Below are 25,247 nucleotides of genomic sequence, written 5' to 3' on the forward strand. Positions count from 1 at the left end.
ATCCTGTCTTCCTGTATTCGTCCTTGCCTTTATCTTCTACTCGAAGCTGCTGAATGCCGCGCGTGCGAGTGTGGGTGTATGTCAAAGGATGATTGATGGTGGCGCGTGGCTTGCTGGCAGTATTATCTGTGCGGGGGGCAGCGATGCTGGACGACTTCATCAAAAACGGTGAAAATATCCGAAATACCGTAATACATAGATTAATTTTTGTTACCGCTAGATTGCTGGATTACGAGTCGTATGCGTAATGTAATGCTCAAACAATTACCGGCGATGGCGAGACCAGGCTCCCAGTGTTGATTTCCCTGATCATATTTATTTAGATTTCGCCAAGCAATTTGCATGTGAATGTGCTCTAAGTGTGACAGGGAATGGGTATGGCGTAGCTTACATGCTTAAGCTCGGAGCGACAACTCCATTTATATTATTTCGTTTCCCCTTTGGAAATTAATATGTCATTTTTGCCACCTACACATACACCTACCACCTACACAGACATAGACACACAGACTCAGACACACAGAATCCGAGCAACGAAGCGGAGGTCGACATGAGATAAAGTGGGAAAAGGACACGCCAGAAAGGAGAGCCAAGAAAATGCCGAGCAAATGTTGAGGGGTTGTGCCCCGAGCAGAAGCAGTAAAGATGAAGCTGTGGAAAAATTGAAAAAGGCGAAAAATAAACCAGAACAGTCAGCAGCACAGGGAGAGGGGGAGGGGCTAAATGGTGAATGAGCCATGGGTGGGCCTAGAGAGAGCGGGTGAAAAGAGAGAAATAAAAATGCAAATAAAATAAAATAAAAATGTGTCTGTCATGTCAATATTTGCCGCCAGCAGATGAACTCAATTTGCAATTGGCATTGAGTGGAACAGCCATGTGTGTGACACAAGGTGTAGACTGGTCCGCACTACCAACACACACACTTTAATGGCAAATCATGGGAAAATTGATTGACGTTTTCATTACACAATTTCCGCAGACAAAGCATAGCAAACCGAATCGATTCGCAATGCATCCAGGAACAGAAATCCAAGGGCTTCTCAATTTTGTTTGCTTCTGGCACACGAGCTGCACATCATGCACCTCATATAATTAATGCCACTCATTAAAATAATAAAGGGCATGCGATTATGAGCGATGGATGCATGAAATGTGCTTTGACTAATCCAGTTTTAATTGGTATTAAATAATTGAAGATATCTTGAAGTGATCTCCTCTATGTGATGGATGCAGATGGATCTGAGTGCCTAAATGTTAATTATCCAACATCAATAATAGTTCTAACAAAAAAAAAATTATCAGGATCCACAAAGGGTAGGGGTCATTTAGGAATGAATCCTACCTTACCTGGTTTCAGAGATGGCCTGCTATTAATATACATGGTTATGTTGACCCCAAAACTAAACAGAAAACGGTTTCACGAAAACCCCAAAGGATTCCTTCGGTGCGTTGACATTTTGTATAAAGTGCAGGCCATTGAAAACAACAGACAATTGGCTTTTTGGGACAGCAACCAGCAACAGTCAGAGTGAAAAGGGAAGGCAGCCTCTGAGCATTAAATTAATTGAGCAATTAATTATCACACCATTGGTGAAGCAGGCAAAAGGAGCAAGAGGCTGAGACGGCGTCGGAGATGGAGATGGAAATGGAGTGTGGCAGAAAAAGATGAGCAGCTCAAGCCACAAACAAAGGAGCAGCCATTGAAGACAGCTGCCGACAGAGATGTGAATGGGAATGTGAATGGAAATGGCCGTAGAAGCCCATCTCGTGGATGGCGATGGCTGGGGGATGCTGTTATTAAAGCTTCACGGAGCACGTGAAATTATGAAGTTGAAAAATTAATTCAGCGGCAAGTCGAAAACTTTGAACTTTCAATTATGTGGGAGGGCGAGAGATAGGAAGAAGGCGGAACGGAACCTCTGGATGAAATGAAAATGAGATTTTTGCCCCTGGATGCTGAATTTTCCAATTTATGTGCTCGAGTGCCGCCGTCAGCTACACTCGAGTAATCAATGGATGGACGAGAGAGAGATCCACAGAACCAGACACAGACACAGACACCGACGGACTCAAAGACTCCTCCTCCCACTTACACACTGAATCAATTCAAAGAGGAATGTGGAAAAAATAATGGCAAATGCGACTCCCGCTGTTCCATCTGGTCCTTCTGGTACTTTGAAATGTTATATAGATTGCTGACGGATATCTAATTGTAAATACACACGTCTCGGGCGCCATTCTGAAGGAGATGGCAGCCATCGTCTGACTGATTTGCCAGCGCTCCAGCGCTGATGATGGAGGACATTGGCCACAGGGACTGAGGAAGAATGAAGTCTGAACTTTGCCATCGATGCAATCCGAACCCAGTGTGACAGTCACGGAAACGGACGACATGTGGATCAAGTTACTGTTGTTTCAGCCACGCCCCATGCTGGCCTGACCTACATATGCATATGTAACACCTAAAAGCACAAGCACACTTTCTCTCTCTCTATCTTTCTCTCTGCCTCTCTCTCTCTAGTTACTCTCCTTTTTTTTTGTGTTCAGTCAGAACTCCATTCGAGTCGTTGGCTCACCAGGCACTTTGTTCGCTTGTTAAGTTGAATTTTCGTGTTAAGCGGATGCTGCCTCTCTGCCTGCTGCACGTGTGTATGTGTGGTGTGTGTGTGCCACTCACTCATGGTCTACATGCATTTCCGGTTTAATTGATTTTGCCACAAAATGTGAAATGTGTCGAAAACGAGTCACCCTCACCATCTCCCATTGGGGCCGCACAAATAATGCTGGAACTGGAACAGTATTCGTAACAAACTGTGAGCAAAAGAGAGCTGACGGAACAGGGAGCTCCTTTTTCTTTCTGATGGTCTTTGATTGCAGATACTTGGTAAATAAATATTGGCAAAACCAATGACTGATTGAAAGGACCACAGGACCACTTGGCTCCAACTTTTACAATGAAGCCAGAGACTAGGACTGTTGGCTCTGGGAATTTTCCAGCTTTGCTTGCTCTCCGTATGTAATCAAAGCAATCCCAAAGCTTAGTACTAGGTGAACAAATCACAATTACCAAAGCAACGCAAACGAAGAGTTTTCTCGCATTAATTTGTGGAGTAAATCTCTTGTAAGCGTTTATCTATAAATTTTATTCAAATTTTTTGTTCACAAGCTTAAGGGCATAAATAAAATGTTTTCAGATGTAATTACAGTTCTCATTGTACTGAAAGGAGGTGAATGATGTGAGGACATGAGGACTTAAACCTACAAGGCACAACAATTTCCATGCATAGAAAGTGACATAGTTGAATTCCGGAACCTATCTTAGATTTAAACATTGTACAAGAGACATACAGTAAGACATAGAGTGTACGGACTACCCTTACAACCTAGTAAAATCATAAGAAGTATGCTCAATCTACAGCTCTAAAACTTATCCTTTCTTGAATTTGAGCAAAAGGATGGTGAGCACAAGGAACACCAGCACCCATGACGAAATCGAAATGAAGCCATTGTAGACAGTGGGATTGTCGATGCCCCAGCCGCGTTGCAGGATGGAACGCATCGATTCCGTGGGTTTGGTCAGCGGCAGGAAGGCGGTGGCGAACTGCAGCAACGGGAACATGCCCTCGATGGGCCAAATGATGCCGCACAGCATCACGATGGGCAGAAATGAGCCCATGGCCACATAAGTGGCCGTCCTCTCCGTGTCGACGGCGCACGAGATGACAAACCCAAAGCTCATGCCGCACAGGCCGTTGAGGATGCACAGAGCCACCACCAGCCAGATATCGCCCACCAAAGTTAGCTCAAAGAAGTAGAAGCTGACGATAAGAACGAAGATCGTCTGACTGAGCATAACCGTGAACTGTGTGACCACCTGTGAGAGCAGGATTTCGGGGCCCGTGATGCCCGCCACCAGGCACCGCTCCAGCATTCCCTCGTTGCGTTCAATCAGCATAGCACCCGATGTTATGGCCACGGACAGGAAGAAGATAATGGTCAGTATCACGCCGGGCGCGGCGAAGTCCGTAAAGTTGGGATTCCGATAGCCATAGATGGGCTGCTCAGTTGAGACGGGCACGCGCCCGAGCTTGGGATTCACCTCGCATTCGGTCAGCATGCTCTCCACAAAGTCAAAGAATGTGTACTGTAGGTCCCGGTATAGCAGCGTAGAGATTTGTTGATCTGGGGAGGGAAGGAGAGACATTTATCGAAAGCAAATCAAATGGCGACTAAGAGAGACTGTCTACTTACTGGACCAGTCCATGCGCACCCCCAGATCGGAGGCCTCGATGGTGGCATCCTCTGCATATCGGCCATCCTCTACACGCTCCATTAGGGCCGAGGTGTAGTTTGGTTGGATTACCAAAGCGGCCCAGGCCTTGCCGCGCTTCACCTCTTCGTAGGCGGCCTCGTCGTCGTCCACATATTTCTGGGGAGAACAGAGTCAGGGTGGGGTGACGGTAAATGCCAACAGTCAATCAAATGCTCATTCAATTAGCTTAAAAAGTCATTGCACCTGCCAGACAGATGCCGGAATGACTTGTGTTGTTGCGCAATTAAAAGCAGAGCAGAGTGGAGCAGAGCGGAGCGGACCCCGAGCCCGAGCCCGAGCCGCTGAATTATTGAGTAACGCATGTCGAGAATTCAGGCCGCGATGCCTGCCTCGATGCCTGCCTGCCCGTGAGCACTTCCTTTCTTGGAAGCTTTGTGAGCCAGCCATCTCTTTGTGCCTCATTGTGTGCGTGTATGTGTCGCTTCATTTCCTGTCGCATTGTTTGTTGCATGTTGGGCGTTGTAGCAACAATAAAAGTAACTCCCCGTAATTAATGTGCGTACTTTGCGCAAAGCGATAAATTCAGCGAGGCAAACAAATCAAGAACAAAGGACAGCAGCAGTAACATCCTCTGCTCCGCGGAGAGTGAGAGAAAAGAAAGCGGAGCCTACGGTGTAGCTGTTGTCAACAATATGTTCATGTTATCTTTAACAATTTCATTTCGTTACATTCCCGCCCTATTTTTTTCTGTTCTGGTCTACGCAAAAATAAATAATGAAGTGAAAGCCCCCGGAGGAGTGGAGCTCCTTCTCCGGGTATTAAGCTAGTTTCTGTAAGTGCTCACACATTGATTAAGTTGCTCTCTCGCCGGAGATTCGCAGGGAAAACTTTTGCCGAACTTTTTGGCAGCCACTTGTGTACCCACAATAGGCCGCAGACTAGGCGGGATTTCTTGCCACAAAACGTGCCATGGAAATGGGATGGGTTGGGATGGGATGGGATAGAGCGTGTATTGGCATTTGTATTTGGGCTAAGCTTGAGCAATTTTGCGGCTTCGATATGCAGTTATTTAAACCCAAGAAAGGATAGAGATAGGGATACGGATAGGGATGGGCAAAGAACCTTTCCAGCAGGCGTGAAATTTACGCAATTGCCGCATTAATGCTGAGACAAATGAACACATTCAGACAATGGGCTCTGATATGTTACATATAGGATTCTGCGTAGAGTAAGAGTATGTGGTTTTAATTGGCCTCATTAGATTTAATGGCTGAATGGTATGTGTGTTTGCTCGGAGGAAACTTTGTTTCGCCGATGGCCTTGTGATAAAAGAAGGCGAGAACACCTTAAAGTTCTTCTAGTGGCAGTAGTTGTTGTGTAGAGACCCCAGAGACTTGGCATAAATTATGATATTAAATAGCCCTTCATCAGCAACCAAGCAGCAGACAATCAAACCGCAAGACTTGAACAACTTTTATGCTACTGTTTAACCTCAACTTCAACATTGTTTATGACAAACTTGAGCCACAAACTATGCGCAAATGAAGTCAACTTGGTCAGAGGAAGCTCTACGCAAATGAGCTCGAAAGGAGCAGGAAAAACTTTCCCTATCCCTAGCCATTCCCTAGCTTCTACTACCTTGGCAATTTTTGTTTCGACTTTGCCTCCAACTTTGCCTCATAAAATCTTTCTAGAAGGAAAAAAACACTATAAACTGCGTTCTCTGGAAGTTAAAGCTTGTCGCTAATCAAGTGCTATCAGAAGCGTAGCCAAGGAGGGATTCCTATGAAAAAATGGATCCGAGCAGAACCCCCCCGAACCGAAGTTCAGTTTCTCCGGCATCTGGGCACACCCCCTGGCCTGGCCCTGGCCTAATGAGCAGCGTTGTCATGCCTAATGAACTTTTAATTAGAAGCCACGACAACAGCCCAGCGACCAGCGCCAGCGCCAGCGCCAACGACATCGGCTGACCACAATATGTTTTTCAATTTTCCCATAAATTAGAAGGCAGAAGACTTTTCGCCCTTTTCGGGCAGAAGTTTTGTGAAAATTATTACAGCAGCCTTTCAGTCGGTCGCCCCCAGGCAGGGACTCCGCAAAACAAAGGCCAATTTTTGTGTCGTTAAGACGAGGGTAACCGAAATGCGTTTGATCTACAGAAAGATGGACGAAAAAGAGAAAGGAAAACAAGCAACCAAAAGGCGAAAGACCAAAAAACAATTGTGGCGTTTCCCCAAAAATTGATGCGCTTTTCCTCTTTGGTGAGCCAAATATATGCAAGCTGTCATCGGAAATGAAGCCGAAGCGAAAGCTAACGTTATGAATGTATGGACTATGAAAACACCCTTGAGATATTACAAGAAATGTACCAGGTATTCAGTTATCTTTTTCACACAAAAACCCATATACCCTGACACGTCTTTGGCTGAGAAAAAGCACGGAAAAACTGTTATTGGAAAAGCAAGAAGCACTGCGGCAGGGTGGCAGGGCGGCAACCAAATTCAAATTTTTTCAAGAGCCGCCGCCAGCTTTTCGTTTGGCTGGGGAGATCGGAAAGGTGAGATGGCTCAAGGTCCTGGAAATGGCCATGTGCTGATGGCACGTTGATACGCTGTTCATTGACCAAAATTAACTTTGCTTCCTCTCTCTGCTCCCCACCATTCACTTCGGTTTTGGGTTTGGGGTTGACCAGGCTCGGGAGGTGGAAGGAGGCGAGCACGGGCGGGCTTTTGATGCGGCCTAAAGATACGCGGCCGCGTATTATTTTTCCGTATTTTTATCTCCAGTCTTTGAATTTATACAAATTAAGTATGATGGGCGGACTCGAGCTGCTTTTCAATTTCCAAAGGTAAGAACTTTTCTTCACAAATTGCCAGTTGGGGCATGCCACTGGGTTGTTGGTGTTGTTGTTGTTGTTGTTGCTATGCCGCTCTTTATTATATTGTTATTTGAAAATTTAAGAAAATTAAGGAGGTTACGGTCTGTTAGGTGTACCTTTTTATACCCGATACTCAAAATGAGTATTGGGGTATATTAGATTTGTGGTAAAAGTGAATGTGTGTAACGTCCAGAAGGAATCGTTTCAGACCCCATAAAGTATATATATTCTTGATCAGCATCAATAGCCGAGTCGATTGAGCCATGTCTGTCTGTCCGTCTGTCCGTCCGTCCGTCCGTCCGTCTGTCCGTCTGTCCGCCTAGATCTCAGAGACTATAAAAGCTAGAGCAACCAAATTTGGTATCCACACTCCTAATATATCAGACCGAGACGAGTTTGTTTCAAAATTTCGACACACCCCCTTCCGCCCACGCAAAGGTTGCAAATCTGGGGATATTCACAAATCTCAGAGAGTATTAAGGCTAGAGTAACCAAATTTAGTGTCCGTACTCCTGTTGGATCTCACTATAAAACGTATATCTCAAAATTTCGCCACACCCCCTTCCGCCCCCACAAAGGACAAAAATCTGTTGCATCCACAATATTGCATATTCGAGAAAACTAAAAACGCAGAATCATAAATAATGACCATATCTATCAGGTTGCTGAATCTGGATCAGATCGGATCATTTTTATAGCCAAAGGAAACAAATCAATTTGCAGTGGCTACGCAGCGCCCGACGTCACGCGCAGACTGATTTTCTGTCTCTCTCGCACGCACAATTATAATAACAATTATTCAAAAAAATCAAAAATAACAATTATAATAACAATTATTCAATAAAAATCAAGAATAACAGATATAATAACAATTATTCAATAAAAATCAAGAATAACAGTTATAATAACAATTATTCAAAAAAATCAAGAATAACAATTATTCAAAAAAAATCAAGAATAACAGTTATAATAACAATTATTCAATAAAAATCAAGAATAACAGTTATAATAAAAATTATTCAATAAAAATCAAGAATAATAGTTATAATAACGATTATTCAATAAAAATCAAGAATAACAATTATAATAACAATTATAATAACGATTATTCAATAAAAATCAAGAATAACAATTATAATAACGATTATTCAATAAAAATCAAGAATAACAATTATAATAACGATTATTCAATAAAAATCAAGAATAACAATTATAATAACAATTATAATAACGATTATTCAATAAAAATCAAGAATAACAATTATAATAACGATTATTCAATAAAAATCAAGAATAACAATTATAATAACGATTATTCAATAAAAATCAAGAATAACAATTATAATAACGATTATTCAAAAAAATCAAAAATAACAGTTATAATAACGATTATTCAATAAAAATCAAGAATAACAATTATAATAACGATTATTCAATAAAAATCAAGAATAACAATTATAATAACAATTATAATAACGATTATTCAATAAAAATCAAGAATAACAATTATAATAACGATTATTCAATAAAAATCAAGAATAACAATTATAATAACGATTATTCAATAAAAATCAAGAATAACAATTATAATAACAATTATTCAATAAAAATCAAGAATAACAATTATAATAACAATTATTCATTAAAAATCAAGAATAACAATTATAATAACAATTATAATAACGATTATTCAATAAAAATCAAGAATAACAATTATAATAACGATTATTCAATAAAAATCAAGAATAACAATTATAATAACAATTATAATAACGATTATTCAATAAAAATCAAGAATAACAATTATAATAACGATTATTCAATAATAATCAAGAATAACAATTATTATAACAATTATAATAACGATTATTCAATAAAAATCAAGAATAACAATTATAATAACAATTATAATAACGATTATTCAATAAAAATCAAGAATAACAATTATAATAACGATTATTCAATAAAAATCAAGAATAACAATTATAATAACGATTATTCAATAAAAATCAAGAATAACAATTATAATAACGATTATTCAATAAAAATCAAGAATAACAATTATAATAACAATTATAATAACGATTATTCAATAAAAATCAAAAATAACAGTTATAATAACAATTATTCAATAAAAATCAAGAATAACAATTATAATAACAATTATTCAAAAAAAATCAAAAATAACAGTTATAATAACAATTATAATAACAATTATTCAAAAAAATCAAAAATAACAGTTATAATAACAATTATTCAATAAAAATCAAGAATAACAATTATAATAACAATTATTCAATAAAAATCAAGAATAACAATTATAATAACGATTATTCAATAAAAATCAAGAATAACAATTATAATAACAATTATAATAACGATTATTCAATAAAAATCAAGAATAACAATTATAATAACGATTATTCAATAAAAATCAAGAATAACAATTATAATAACGATTATTCAATAAAAATCAAGAATAACAATTATAATAACAATTATAATAACGATTATTCAATAAAAATCAAGAATAACAATTATAATAACGATTATTCAATAAAAATCAAGAATAACAATTATAATAACGATTATTCAATAAAAATCAAGAATAACAATTATAATAACAATTATAATAACAATTATTCAAAAAAATCAAAAATAACAGTTATAATAACAATTATTCAATAAAAATCAAGAATAACAATTATAATAACAATTATTCAAAAAAAATCAAAAATAACAGTTATAATAACAATTATTCAATAAAAATCAAGAATAACAGTTATAATAACAATTATTCAATAAAAATCAAGAATAATAGTTATAATAACAATTATTCAAAAAAATCAAGAATAACAATTATAATAACAATTATTCAATAAAAATCAAAAATAACAATTATTCAATAAAAATCAAAAATAATAATTATTCAATAAAAATCAAGAATAATAATTATAATAACAATTATTCAATAAAAATCAAAAATAATAATTATTCAATAAAAATCAAGATACTTAAAATGAGTTTAGGCGTATATACATATATTAGATTTGTGGTGAAAATGGAGGTGTGTAACGTCCAGAGGGATAAAGTATATATATTCTTGATCAGCATCAATAGCCGAGTCGATTGAACCCCGTCTGTCTGTCCGTCCCTATAAGCGCCTAGGGCTCAAAGATTATAAGAGCTAGAGCAACGACATTTTGTATCCAGACTTCTGTAATATGTCAATATTACACATACATTTCAAAATTTCGCCCCACAGGAGGCGGAAGGGACCTCCACAAAGGACGAAAATATGTGGCGTCCACAATATTGAAGATTCCAGAAAACTAAAAACGCGCAATCATAGAGAATGACCAGATTGCTATCAGATTGCTGAATCTGGTTCTGATTGGATCATTTTTATAGCCAAAAGGAACAAATCAATTTGCAGTGGCTACGCAGCGCCCGACGACATGTTCATACTGATTTTCTGACTCTCTCGCACGAACTCTTTGTCGTGCCGTTTAATATTAGCGGCGTCTGCCGGAGAAGAGCCATACTGACTAAGTATCGGGTATAAATGTAGAGTTGCGGTGTCCGCAGCAACTCACAACGTTCCCCCTCGTTTTTATTGGATATTCCACGATACGGCCAATGTTGTTTCCGTTTTATTTCTTTGGAAAACAATGGATTGTCTAAGGGAATTTTCTTGGACATTGAATGAAACAATATTTGAGTATAATTTTGGGGCACTCTAAGAACTTGAAAACAGCTTTCGCGCCAAAAAACAAACCTTTTAGAAAACTTTAAATTTGGCATGAACTTTTCCACCGAAAGAATTTAAGTTTTGTTTGTGTTTTCCTTAAGACAAGTTTTCTGAGAAAACTAATGGTGAAAAATTTCCGACTTGGTCTCGGCGTTGCTGTTGCTTGAGTGTCTAATATAAAATGCATGAAATTATAAGCAGAAGTCGAGAGGCAAGGCCTCGAACTGAAACTCAAATTAGGCAACAAAAGAGACTTTGTTTTTGAAGCGTAATTTGCAATAAATTGCCCCAAGCGGCATGGCATGCCTCCCCCTACTACTTTTGTCCCGGCCCAGAACCACAGCCAGAGCCAGAGCCGGGCCCAAAGCCGGGACAGTAAATTTATTGATGATCTCGACAGACTGCCGGACAGTCGGCCCCGTTGTTGCTGTGCCAAAGATAAGCAGCTGTAATTTGTGTTCGCCCCAACACCAAGGGCAAAGCAGAAGCATCCACATTTGTCTGGCTGGAGCAGGGGCAAACAGTAGCCAAGACAATGCCAAGTCGATACTCGGAATACGGAGAGACCTTGCAGGAGTTGAGCTAGGAGTGGGGGAGGACGAGATGATGTGTGCAGTAGATTGAAGAGCCTCCAGCAGAAGGGCCAGGCCACCCAACAGGAGCAGCTCTCTGCCTGTCCTCACAAATTGAAATAAATTACATGAATGGCCAACAGGGTCGGGTCTGGGCAGCGGCAGCGTACTGGGAGCATCCTTGAATAAGCTACATGAGTGGTTATTGTAAAGTTCGCACTGCACAATTTAACCGAAAAGCCAATGACAGCTGATATTGCACCCCCGGGGTGTTGCTCCTTCTGCTTCTGCTCATCCTGCTTCTGTGTCCCTTTCCCTCTGTCTCTGGGGAGGAAAGGTAATTTACATTGCACTCACCACAACCATGCTCTTGTTCTTGACCAGCATATCGATATAGCGGCAGCTCAGCATTGTCTGATTGCATCCGGAGTTCACTGGACAGAATTGTTGCATAATCATTTCCTCAGACATCTCGTGATTCGCCACGGCCACTTTGAGCCCGGTAGGATCATGGCCGATGGCATAGCAGAACAGCAGAATCTGGACCACAGGCAGGCCCACAATGAACAGCATTACCCTGTTGGAAAATTAACCGAAAGTTCGTTTATACTCGTACTGATTGATGCACAAGATACTCTATTATACCAGAGCCGAACTCGAGCACGGTTCATGGCTTATATGGGTATTCTTATACACCGTACTTACCCCACATTCCGCATCATCCAGAGGAAGTTCTTCCAAATGAGCGCGTGCAGATGATGCGATTGCATCACATGCAGGTTGTACCAGAAGGAGGCGGGTATCTCCTGTGCAGGCGGCAAGGGCGGAGCAACTGGGGCTGTGCTGGTGATGGGGTCCCGGGCAGCAGAGGACATCGATATGTTGTCGCCGAACTCGCCGGAAATCTCAGCGGCATGCTGCTCATCGGACATGTCCAGGGCAGGATTGGAGATGGCTGGGACCGTCACCTGTTCGACTATCTCCTGGGCAATGGAGGAGCGACGACGCTTGCCCATATTCTGCATCACCGAGAGCTTAAGGAAAACAGCTTCCAGTGAGTCCGCATTGTACTGCTGCCTCAGATAGTCCGGCGACTCCTCGGCTAACATCTTGCCACCGCGTAGCAATCCAATCTGTACAGCAAAAAGGGGAAATGGGGAAGAGAGAAACATTTTGTTAGCAAATTGATTTGGAGCGTGCTCCTCGAAGAGTGTCGCCAAGCCAATTAAACTTTTTGACTTTGATGGAGAGTCGTTCGTCGTTCAAGTTCCACTTCCCCTCCGACAGACAATCTTTGTAAAGTTTTCTCTGTTTCCAGTCAATGGCAGAATTATGCACATCCCGTTTGTTGTCGATGAAAAGTTTTATTGACTCCCGTCCCAAGTTCAGGTTCTAGTCTGCTGGTAATCCCTCGTCCTTGTCCTTGTAGTGCCTGTCGATGCTCACGCAACGTGCGGAAATTAACTTAATTGATTTCTGTGTCCGTACATGACCAGGCACCAGGCACACACACACATATAGGGCATCGCTCTGCGCTGAGCGATGCCCTGTCCTGTCCTGTGCCAAGTCCTGGCAAAGTTTGCCGCCTGCTACAAAACTTCCCAGGCGTCTTCTTCATCGTCAACTGCTTGTTCATCAATTCCAACGCTCTCTGGATGGCTTCATTAGGCATGCACATGAGTGGTCCCAGGCCCTGCAGTATCCGTCTCCGTCTCCTGCATGGAATCTCCACCCCTGACTGCACATAGAAATTCTATGCTAAATAAACCACAGAGCTAGTTACAAAAGTTTTGCTGCTTGATTTGGCTTCGCTTTGGCCTGGTCTGATTTTGGCCTGGTCGCCAGGAAATCGTCCATTTCCTCGGGCCCAGACCACCGCTGGCTGTTGTGTTTTTGGCTAATTCTCTACTCGTATCTTGGTCTATGGGTCTCTCTGTCTTTTCGACTTCTCCAGAGCCAATTAACGTCTTAATTGAATTGCAATGGAAAACCAAATTAGAAACTTCCTGGGCAGAAACAGGCAATTGTAATTTTATTGGCCCAACAAGTATGTGATGTGCATTATTATGGCCGGAGCAGTTTTTGCATGCCATAAATAATTTTCCTCGGCACACGCAGGAGGAAATGGTTAAATTGAAAAATGCACACGATATTTATGGCCTGGCTGGTTACGTATCGTACCACTTAGTGGGTGGGTGGGCGTCGCAATGGAAATTTATTCTAGAATATTTATTAAATGTTCGCTGAAGGCTAGATTTATATATGTTTCAAGGTTGTGTTTATTATTTTCTTTAATTTGGATCCCAAGTAAGGATTGTTTTTCACAGCAAATACTCTCCCATTTTTATTATATTATACCCATATGGATATCCCCTCTAAATAAGACTTTCCTCGACTGAGATAAGGCGGTATTTACATATATGCTGAATATTTACTGTAAAAAACTTTAACTCTAAAAACAGAAGCTAGAATCTGGACCCAAACTTCTCAACTATTCAATTTTGCTTTTAGAGGCCACCCTAAAAACTTTAATGCCTTGGCCATAAAAAGAGGTAAGAGAGGTGGCCAACACCCTGTTCGGTCGTTTACAGTTATATGAATTGTTAATATTATTTTTTATGCACCAATTTTGCGGAGCAGCATCCGCAGCAGCAAAGGAGCTTAATGCATAATAACATGCCACGTGCAACATCGCATTAAAATGCCAATCAAAGTGGTTGTGGAAACCATCAGCACTTCATCAGCACAACACAGGAAATTCTGGCAAACCCGTGGCCCAAGTGATGGTTTCCCCTGATGTTGTCATTCATCAGCTTTAGCAATTATTCAACTGTCCATTTGCATTTTGGCTGGATATTCGTTTTGTGTATTCGTCTGTTTTTTTTTTGCATATTCAAAGGCAACATGCGGAAAATTACGCGACAGAAAAAGTGGAATAAAACGGAGGAGGACTCGCCATAAGAGAAAATGCAACTGGAAACAATATAAACTATTAAAGGCGCAGGGCAAAGGCAGGACGAGAGTTCTGCTCGCGTGGGACACAGCTCGTATCCGTAACAATATATCCATCACATAATGTTACGCTCCCTGATTTCATTTATTAGAGCTGAAAGTGCTGCATGTACAGCTGGGGACAGTCAGAGACAGTCTTCACTCTGTGGCCATGTGGCGTATACGCGATTTTCGTTTCGTCCTTCCCTTTGCTTCGGCTGGCCGTCCCTACGCTTTCCCCTGGTCTTTCTCTTTTTGGCTTTGGCTTCTCCTAATTTTTTTTTGCTTCTTTTCTGTAAACCAACATTTTCCCAGGAGCCAAGGCAAAGGCAGGGCTGACATTAAATTTGGGGAGCAATGTCTGTCAAAAAAACTGAAGCGCTGCACTTTGTTAGAGGGAGGATGAAGATGGCGACGTGGAGAAGCCATTCTGTTGTGTGGTCCGGGTTGGATGACCCCGCCAGGAGTGGAGGGAGAAATAATAGGGGAGGTAGGGCGATTCTAGAGGTTGTGTGGGGAGCAGTCGGGGGCTAATGACGACACCAGTGCAGGCGTTGATGTTGTGTCATAATGGGATGGATGCCAGCTTTGATGTGGGGTCCATATTCACACGAATTTGAAGCAGAGAATGCTTTTAGAGAAACAGCAATGAAGAGAACCGAAAAATATTCCATTAAAGTCCATAACTAAATCCCTTTTTGTCCAATTACTTGGCCGGCATTCAATTTGCTCACCAAATGGAAACGGCCATAGCCATAAATAACCTATGTTGTGGCAATAAATAAACATGCAGATACTCCGTACTTAATACCTTTCTGTAACATATTAAATTTTAATAATCGGCATGGCAATCTTATGGCTTTTGTGAAGATGATGGCACTAGGCATGGGATCGAATGGACAGAACAGACAACTCTCTCATCAGCAACTCTAAACTCAGCAGCACAGACGTGTGTGTGCGGTTTTTTAATGCCTATACATATATTTCAATTAAAATAAAACTCTTAATAGCTGCACCGTACAAATAACAATAACCAAAATTTAAGCACGCAAAACTTTCAACACACACACTCACTGGGAATCAAGCGCAAACACACAAACATAGATGCAGAGATACACACAGTCGTAAATGCATTTTACGATTATGTTTAATGCTTTCTGCTTTTGTTTGAGTGCACCATCACCGCCAGGAGCGGCAACAACAGTAGCAGCAGCAGCAGCAGCAGAAGCTGAAAAACTAACAGCCATTTTTTGTGGCACCGTGATGCGCATAATTTTTATAGCCACATGAATTTTCAGCTTATAAATTGCCAACATGCAATAATAATATTTAATGCCAGACCTGCAATGGGACCGGTCGAATAGGGAGCGGGAATACGTAGATCAAGTGCCATGTAGGTGCCAATTGAAGTGTCTTGCTCAATCAGGGCTAGCTCGGAGGCTGTTAAATTTACGAGTATGTGTCTATCCGTGAGCCCCCCAGCACTTGGCAATTCGAGTGGTTTAGCATCCATTGGTCGGGGAATCCCATTCTGGATACGCAATTCTGTTGACTCAACGGAAAAAAAGCGGGCACAACAACAACAACAAAAAAATCCGAGAAAAAGAAAACACGAAAAACAGAGCGAAGCCGAGGGAAAACTCAAGTGAACTCCTCGTGACGTGCAGAATTGGCGAGAAAATATGTGCACATAACTGCCTTGGACCGAGAACTCGACGGAAGTTGCACTGTTGTTGGACTGGAGCTCTGGCCAGAACTTGAGCTGACCAAAGCGGAGACCCAAAGCGTGCCACGAAAAAGTGAAAAAGCTGAAAAAGCAATTTGCTGCCGACCATAATACTCACACAGACGGCAGTCAGAGCAGTCGTCAGGGCTACTGAGGCGTGCCCAATCCCAGGCTGAGATGCGACTGTTGTTCCTTCCTGCCAACACGTGTTCAATATGAGCAATTAAACACTGTCACCAAAAGTTACACAGACAGATCTCCAGTCGGTCGGGCCCCCACAGCAGGGCTTTGCATACACGTGTGGGCGGCGGAATGGGGAGGGGAGGCCTTACACGTAGAGGAGTCTGGCATTTTAATGGGCTTCCCATAAACCATAAATTTCAACCAACAATTCGTATTAAATTCGCATTTCAACGGGCTGCCGATAGATTAACTGAACGGGTCTCCACGGTGAATCCCTGGTGCGTCCTGGTGCTTATTGTTTTATGGACTGCGACTCAGTCGATTGTTTTGTTTGTCATCCGGAGAACCCATAGATATGCCCATTGGCATGGCCAAGTGGCGAGTCCCAAGTGTCGACGAATGCCCGATTTTCCCGCAAACAAAGCCCCGTGTTTTCTATTCCTGGCAGTGATTTTGTTTATTGGCCATAACTCTTTACCGCAACGACTTTTGGCGGGGTGGTGGTGGAGGCGTGGCAACAGTGTGTCTTCCGGAGGTGTGCCTAGAATGAGGGATGAGAGCCACACAGCATGTGGGCCATTTACCTCTTTGAATGTCCTTTGGGGGGTCAAGTGGGGTTAGAGCTTTTGAAACCCGAGCCCGGCAGATTGTTTCTATTGGGAGTGGATTTCCTATGAATTATGTAGACATAAAAGTTCCTTAAAGCGCACGATTAAATTTATGTGGAATTTAATCAAAGAGGAGTGCAAATTATGTGATATATTTTTCAATAATAGATCATATTTGCTAGCGGTCTTCCTGGTCCATCCTAAACAAATGTCTTTAATGAATAATTTCTTGAAGAAAATCAATCATTCCATTTAAGCGGTGACTGAGTAGGCTCCGTTCGGTGTGGAGTCGACTCAAGAGTCGATCTCTTGTCTGTTTCCCAGCATCAATCTTTTTCAAAGTGTTGTCATTGATATATTCGTTCCTCAACCATCTCACACTCCACTTGAGAGCTTGTAAGGACTTTGTTTGTTTTATGTATGTGTGCCCACGTCCTGTGCGTGTTGCATGACTGTATCTGTATCTGTACGAGAAGGATATGTATCTGCCTATCTGGCTGTCCATTGTGAGCTTTGTCACGATTTATTCGTGTGTTTTTGTATTTCTTGTAGCCAAGTTCATTGCTTGCTGCAGCATTAAATGACTAACGCAGTTATATTTCCCTATCCCCATGGATCACGCCACGCCACTCCTCTGCTCCCATTCCCTTTCCCTCTCAACCTGAGCCGCTCCCATGTGTGCGACATAAATAAATCTGAAGTAAATTTTTGCAATGTGTCTCGCTCGGAAATGCCTCGTAAATCTGGAGCCCCGGCCATGGGTCAACAGCGGCAGCCGCTTGTAATATTCTACTCGACCGTTGTTTTTTTTTGTTTTGCTCCATTCTTTTTTTTCAGACAGGACGCAGATTTGTTGCAGCGCGCAGGATACAAATTTGCCACGACAGTAGACAGTAGAGGGCGGGCGGAAGCACTTAGCACCGCATGTTGACAGCCCTCACTTGAGCTGATAAGCGTGCTGCCAGCTGAACTTTCACCTCAGCTGCGACCGGAAGCGACAGCAACAGCAGCGTCACCGGCAGCGGCAGCGACGGAATAATATTGCTCATACGCGGCATAGTACAAATAGATGTGAGAGAGCCGACAATAAATCACCCGTACAAACAATGCGTGGGCGACCCGAGGCCATTGACACTTTGGCCGCCCTTCAGTGCCGCTTCCACTGCCATTTCCCTTCTGGTTTCACTTACCATATGCGCCTGGGCACACTCATCTATGTAATGCGTGGTGATTATCACAGTTGTGTGACCATTTCTTGTAATGTCCACCAAATGATCCCAGATGCTGTAATAAACGAGAGATGAAGAGGAGTAAATGAAGGAGTTAATCAGCTGTCACTGGTACTAGAGCACACACACACCATACCGAAAGAGTGCACGAATCCTGAAGAATAACTCACCTCTGTCGCAGCACCGGATCCACGCCCACTGTGGGCTCGTCGAGAATGAGCAGTTCCGGCTCGTGGAGTAGGGCCACGGCCAGACTCACGCGTCGCTGCTGGCCGCCACTCAAATTCTTGACAAATTTCGAGCCATTTGGCAAATTGAGCAATTTGAGCAGGAATTCGGTGCGATCCTCGATGTCGCTGCGTGGCATGGCCGAGATAATGCCAAAGTATATTAAGGTCTCACGCATTGTGAACTCGCCGTAAAGGGCTATCTCCTGCAATAAACCCAAATTGGAATACGGATATTATAGTATTTTCACCTGCACAAACACCACAATGCCACATGCCCCAGATCTGCCACCTGCCCCTTCCTTGCACAAGCGTAGTGAAAAACTGTTGCCTACTTTCCAGCGCGGCTTGTTTATGACTCGACTCTGGCCCAGGAGGAGAAGGGGGAAGCGGTGGAGGGCCAGAGAGTCAGAGTTGGGTCAGAGTTAAGGTATTCTTATGGATTCTGAAAATTAAAAGTTTTGTGCGCTCTGTGTGTGCGGCATTTAAAACTTTTCCTGGGTATATGTTTTCTTTTGTGCTTTCACCATTTTATTGCGTTTATTTAATTTAGTCGAATGGGGCATGAGGCAATAAAAAGCGCATGAAAAATTCACCAACTACCAGCAACAGAGGCAGTGGCACAGGCAGCCAGCACAGAGACTGTGAGGTCATCTCACCTGTGGCATATAGCCAATTCGGGGTCCTGGCACACCGGAACCACGGGATCCCGGCCGTCCGCCGAGCACCCAAATCTCTCCCGAATTGAGACGACGCCGGCCAACGATGCAGCTGAGCAGAGTCGTCTTGCCGCATCCAGACGCGCCCAAAAGACCATAGCTGCAATGAAAGATGGGAAACGGTATATGGTTAGTGGAGCTTAAAGGGGTTTATTTATCAAATATTTAAGCGAAGGTAAATATAAAAGCTTCCATGAAGAATATACGCGGATCGGGTAACTAAATATAACAATATTATTAAGGAAGAAAAATCAATATCCTATAGTTTTAAATTAAATATTTATATTCATTATTTTCTTAGTATTGCTTTGCATTCAATATGCAATCTATTAAAATAGGGAAGGCTCTAAAAAATAGTTTTAATTTGAACAACTAGCTCTGCAAAAAAGGCCCTCCTGAGTCTGCTCTGGCCAAATGCAAAATTTTACCTGAACATGGCATTGCAGCACTTCTACGCGCGGCAATGGATTCTCCATTTAAGTTGGGGCCCTATAAAGGATACGCAAGGCGGCTCTAGGCTCTAGGCCAAAGTCAGTTGCTCGGTGGGGAGTCTGGCAGGTGGATGCCAGTCGGGCGGACAAATATTTTAAGCACTCGCATACCCACTGGACCCAGAGGCAGCTGCAGCTGCACTCACACAAAGCCACTCGCTCTCAAACGCACACACACAGATACTGGGCAGAGGACGTACGAGTACTAGGATGAAAAGCATCAGGTGAAAAATCAACTGTGAATAGTTTTGCAAAAATATTCAGGCGCAAAAAGTTTCATTGCTCTGTGCGCTCTCTGTGTTCTCCTAGACCCACGCCCACCTCGAACCACACACCTTGGAACATCCCAAGCCAAACCCAAATCCCAAGCGCTACCACCCGCTAGTTCAGGTTCGGGTTGGTGCGGTATGTGCGCCGCTTATCTTATGTGCGTCTGTGTGTGTGTGGAGGAGCTGTTGCAAAATATATTTAGGGAATGTTTAGCACAGCTTAGCGCGCCAGTCGGCCTCCTCTTTCTGCACAACCATCCTTCCAACACACTGAAAAAAATTACCATATTCTATTATGATAAAAACAGGAATTTATACCACCTATCGAAAAATTCTATGGTTTGTGAAACTGTTTATTTTTTTTGCAGTGCAGATGCACCGACAACAACATAGCCCAAGCTGCCGTATTTTTTATTACGTGCGCAGCGCGCGAGTTTAGAAAATTGTTGGTCTGGCAGTTGGCCGAGAGCAGATGAGGGGAGGATACCTCTCCAGGGGGATGGGCTGGAGGACGGTCGCGGTTAGAGGTCGGTTAGTGTGTATCTATGTGTGTGTGTGTGTGTTTATCCATGAATAACATGCAGGTCGAAGTGACTGCACTCACTATTGGTGTGTGGGTGTGAGTGTGTGTGAGCGCACCGAAGGGGGCAAAAAGAGCCGCACTTGTTCAAGCCAAAGCAAAAGCCAAAGGGGTAAATAAAAGCACAGCTCTGCTCTGGCCAGCTTAAGGACACCCGAGTTGGCCAGTTGATGGGAGGAGGGGGCATCACCCGCAGCGGGTAGAACAATGAGGCCAGATATGATTAAACTCTGCTAAAGCTGAAGAGCAGTGATAAAAACTAACAAAAAGCTGATAATTTGTTGGCTTTTATAAAGCGTTTCTGCTTTAACAAACTCGAACTGTTTGATTAAAATATTTGCTTTAATTAAATGTACTAAGTCTGCATCAAAAATTATATAAAGAGTTTGTTGAAATAAATGGAAAATATTGTATAAGGCATTGGAGTGTATTTTCATCACTTCAATAGTTCTAACATAAATATATTTTTAAATAGGAGAAATTTATAGAATATGCTCAATTAGAAAACAAAGGAAATTTCGACCATGCGAGACAAACATTTAATTGAATTTTAGCTATGCAATTTAAATGCTAAATATAAATATTGTATGTGCCAGCAATAATTTAGAAAAGAAAATGTTTACAAATTTAATTCACAACTTGTTTGGCGGATATCTTGCAGTGCGACATCCTTACGAGTATACACCCAATTGAGTATTCATTCCCGGGTTTTATTTGCAGTTTTCCTGTTGGAAATTTCCTTGCATTTAGCGGTTGCATTTGCATGCCATGGCATTTTGCATATCACGTTGCATAAATCCAATGCCGTAAAGCGTTAAATGGCCGAGTGTCGTGTTAGAAAAGGCCACAGCCGTAAAAACGCTTGCAGTGCGGCTAAGTCTGCCGCTAAAAAACATTCCAACTCACAAATTACCCAACATAGTCGTACCTGCGGTGCGCGCATTTTTTTTAAACTCCCTCTGCCCTGTTTTTTGTTGTTCGAAAACAATGCAAACAATAAGCAACGATGCAGACGCTGACGTTGGCGCTGACGACCCGAGTTGAGGTTGATTTTTTAACCCATTAACCTTTTTTGCTGCAGTTACTCGGGAGCTTGATGCATTCCGCGACTTATTTTCTGGGGGAGGTCGTGATTGATGATTTGTGTGAGGCAAATGGCTTTTGACATGCGGACTGCAACTGCAACTGGGGTCTGCGACTGCGACTGCAGTGAAATATGCGCTAATTAATTGTCATTTGCAGTATCAGAGTCGCGAATCGCGAGGATCATTAAGTTCATATTTGAATTTAAAATTATTTTTCCGCTATCCAGCAATGGGCGGCCGTGTCTCTGTCCCTGTGGTCGAGGTGTCATTGGGTAATTAAATTTAATGTCTGCTTATTTCTGCCATGATATATTGACGATTGTGGGGAGCCCCGACTTTGCAAAAACTTTGCACTTGACTTTAACAATTAGGTTTTGTCTCGCTCCCCCATTTGCCACCGATGCATCGGTGGTGGGGAGTGTAGTGGAGTAGTGGTTGTAGTTGTTGCTAAGCAGCGCGTCACAGGCAATTACAGGGGCGGTAATGCGTATTTAATTAACAAGCTTACTTAGTAGTTTTCCATGGAAAATTTAGCTCATTGTTTGGCCGAAAGCGAACAAACCCTCCACCTCCCTGAAGCAGCTGGGAAAACTGGAGAAACTTACTGACATTTAGACACTCAACGAGTCGCTGCCGCTCCCTCCCTGCCTCCCTGCCTCCAGCCTGCTGCCTATTTGCCTGTCCAATTAAACGGTAAACTTTTCTTATGGCCATTCAATTCCCACACCGAACTCTTCAGCTGTTCAGCTGTTTAGTAGTTTGCCCCAACAATGCTGCCTGCCATCCGAAGGACGCTCGAAATGTGGAAGAAAAGTTTGCTGTGAGAGAGATCTCTTCTCTCCATCTTTCTAGAATGGGAATGAATCCTTTTTGTTTCATGGGCTCGGAGCTAATTGAATTGTCATCGATTAATTGAGTCTTCGACTGTGATAGGCTGCTCTTAAATTCAGCCATTTTATCTGAAACATTTCGTGGTGCAGCAATAACAGCCAGCAATAGCTGCCAGGGAACAGGGCCAAACAGGACCCTCAGTCAACATTTAATTTGATTATTTCCTTCTCGGCTCCACTCACTCTTCTGGAAGGCAGGGCATCTACAAGTGCACTTGTAGCAGCTGTGTGTTATGGCCATCCGATTGCTAACCTCTCTCCTTCGTCAAAGACAATGGCACACCATGGCGTACGCTTGATTTTTTCCAATTATGTACAGACGTACGCATTACGCATACACAATGTGAGTAGCACACAGAGCAGAGCAGAGAACAATCAAACTCATAAAACTCAGACGGGTCTCGGGTCTCTGGGAATGTATGCTAATAATTAAAATTTGCCTGGGACCAAAGATAAGCCCCAAAGACACAACAAAGTAGAAAAAGGACACAGAGAAAATGGGAGAGAGAATGAAAAGTTATGAACTACAGTTTTGGAGTGACTACTGGTCCACTTCCACTCCACTGCCACTCTAGTCTCCCCACCCTATGCCCCGTCATGTACGTGCTAGATACAACATAGCAACACAGCACTTGACCCAAGCAGTTGCAACAGTCATAACAATGACTGGCTGCTGCTTTACTCCCCCGCCACCCGCCACAGCAGCTGTCCATTTTAATTTTCCAGCTTGTGTAAATAATTTAAACAATTTCATGTCCTGTCCAACAGGAATGCGAGCGCAGGGGAAGCAGGAAATGCTCGGTTATTATTTGTTGCCCCGCCGCTCGCCCCCCGTCCGACCTTCGCCTATAACTTGCGGTTGCACAGTCGGTCTTTTCTTCTTTCGTACGCTTTCAACCAAATATTTTTGCTAGCCAAGTTAACCCGAGTCTTGTGGGGTTTGAAATATTCCCTTCCCTGCTCCCTACTATGATGGCATGATGGCATGGAAAAACAAATGCAAACAATAACATGTTGGTCCTGCCTTTTCTGATCTGTAACTGCCTCCTCCAGGACTTTGGCTTGGCTTCGGTTCGGTGTTCTGTTTTTGAAGAAGACTTTTCTTTCTCCCTTGTGGATGCATTCATGTCCAGTCCTTTTTGTTGGCCTGATTCTGCCTCTCTCTGTTTGTTTGTCTGGCAGCGTGTCTGTTGCATATCAGTGTCCTTCCATGCTCCCTGTAATCTAAACAATTTACCCCTTCTGGCAGCATTTCATCTCCACGAGTACCAGTACTCCCCTGTATTCCAATATTTAGTTTCTCTTTCGTTTGCTCAACAGTGTTTGTTTATATTTTGTTTTGATTTTTTTGTTGCTTTTTGCATGTTAATCAACTTTTCTGGAGAGGCAACAATTGCTTATTAAATGGCAAAAATCAAACCGAGCTTGCAAGAGGCCGGGCTGCCCTGTCGACTGTCTGGCTATTTGGCTTATGGAACTTTTGGCCAAATATTTGACTTCAGCACTGTGTGAACATTTCTCTATTTGCTTCGTTAACCGCACACGCAGACAAACCGCAGTTGAAATACAAAAATATAAAAAAAGTAATGTATATTTTCTGCGACTGAATTTTTGCGAAAAACTTTGTTTACCGTCCGTCGCCGGCCATAATGATAAACTTTCTTGCGCTTGATTCCATTTTTTGTTCGACTCTTTTTTGTCAAATGCAGACCAAACCAATTACAAAATCCACAACCACAGCCGGAGAACAAACAAAAGTGGGCCATGGACATGGCAGCACGGAGCAGGCACCCCTGAATGCCCTGAGAGTCCTGAGAAGGAGCCCAGAGAAACAAAGTTTAGCTTGCAAACAATTGCAATTTATTAAGCCAAGAGCCCAGGCGAAGCGCAAACAATGTCCGTGTCCGTGTCCGTGTCCATGTGGCCGGGCGTGGTCTGCTGTCTTGCAGCATAATTAAAAGTAAGTTCAATGCGCCGGGGCAGACAGCGTTCGAGAGTGCATTCTCTCGGCCAGAGATGAGCAGACGGATATGCCAGGGAGTGCGGGGTCATGCCGGGGTATTCTGTCTTGGAATAAATGCCAAATATTTGCAATTTAATTTGCATTCAAACACAATTACTCCAAAAGAATACAGTTTAGATAAGTAATTAGATTTGGTTTCGTAGAAGAGCACCCAGAAAACAGTTTGTAATTACATTATTGAGTGGAAACTTCAGAGAAAATAACCAATCCCCAAGCTCGACCTGTCGCCATCACTCATACGACCCGCTGTACCCCAACTTATTATGCACCACAGCACTTGCAACTTGTAATTATGTTGCAATAAGTTGGCCTGGATCGAACTGCTGCTGCTAATGCGCTTGTTACAAATATGTGAGCTGGCATTCCAATTGCGGGGAAAGAGAATCAGAAGCAGAAACCAGAGGAAATAGAGATGGACGCAGAGGCAGACACAGACGCAGGAAGAGAGCTAAACAATGGGGCTACTGATTAGTTGTGAATTTACTGCTGATTAAGATGCTTTTTAAAAGAATTCGCCGCCGCCCACTTGGACCAAATGAACTTTTCCTCGAACTTTTCTTCTCCGTCCATTCCCTCGTATCGTATCTGTGTGTGCCTCGCGTGTTTACTGTTTGCTGGTATGTGTGCAAACTTTGCGTTGAATTGGCAGTTTATGAAAAATTCAAGGACAGGCATTAATTTCCCACTAAACTTCTCAGGGAATCACCAATGGGCAGCACATCCATATAAATTATATGAAATATAATACTGAA

At 42.4% G+C, this 25,247-nt stretch overlaps 1 protein-coding gene across 1 annotated transcript in view; it reads right to left on the reverse strand.

Moving 5' to 3' along the window:
- Positions 1–3,117: 3,117 nt before the first annotated feature.
- The window catches only part of osy (ABC transporter oskyddad), a 47,506-nt gene continuing 25,376 nt past the window's right edge, over positions 3,118–25,247 (reverse strand). Inside the window, exons 3-9 of the mRNA XM_002137610.4 lie at positions 19,098–19,257; positions 18,382–18,644; positions 18,173–18,266; positions 12,180–12,607; positions 11,832–12,051; positions 4,252–4,429; positions 3,118–4,182 (exon numbers count right to left, since the gene is read on the reverse strand). Of these exons, the coding sequence (XP_002137646.2) occupies positions 3,428–4,182; positions 4,252–4,429; positions 11,832–12,051; positions 12,180–12,607; positions 18,173–18,266; positions 18,382–18,644; positions 19,098–19,257 (2,098 nt within the window). The 3' untranslated portion in view covers positions 3,118–3,427. The remainder of the gene's footprint in view (positions 4,183–4,251; positions 4,430–11,831; positions 12,052–12,179; positions 12,608–18,172; positions 18,267–18,381; positions 18,645–19,097; positions 19,258–25,247) is intronic.

This window comes from Drosophila pseudoobscura, chromosome 2 (genome assembly GCF_009870125.1).
Source record: "Drosophila pseudoobscura strain MV-25-SWS-2005 chromosome 2, UCI_Dpse_MV25, whole genome shotgun sequence".
Taxonomy (NCBI): Eukaryota; Metazoa; Arthropoda; class Insecta; order Diptera; family Drosophilidae; genus Drosophila; species Drosophila pseudoobscura.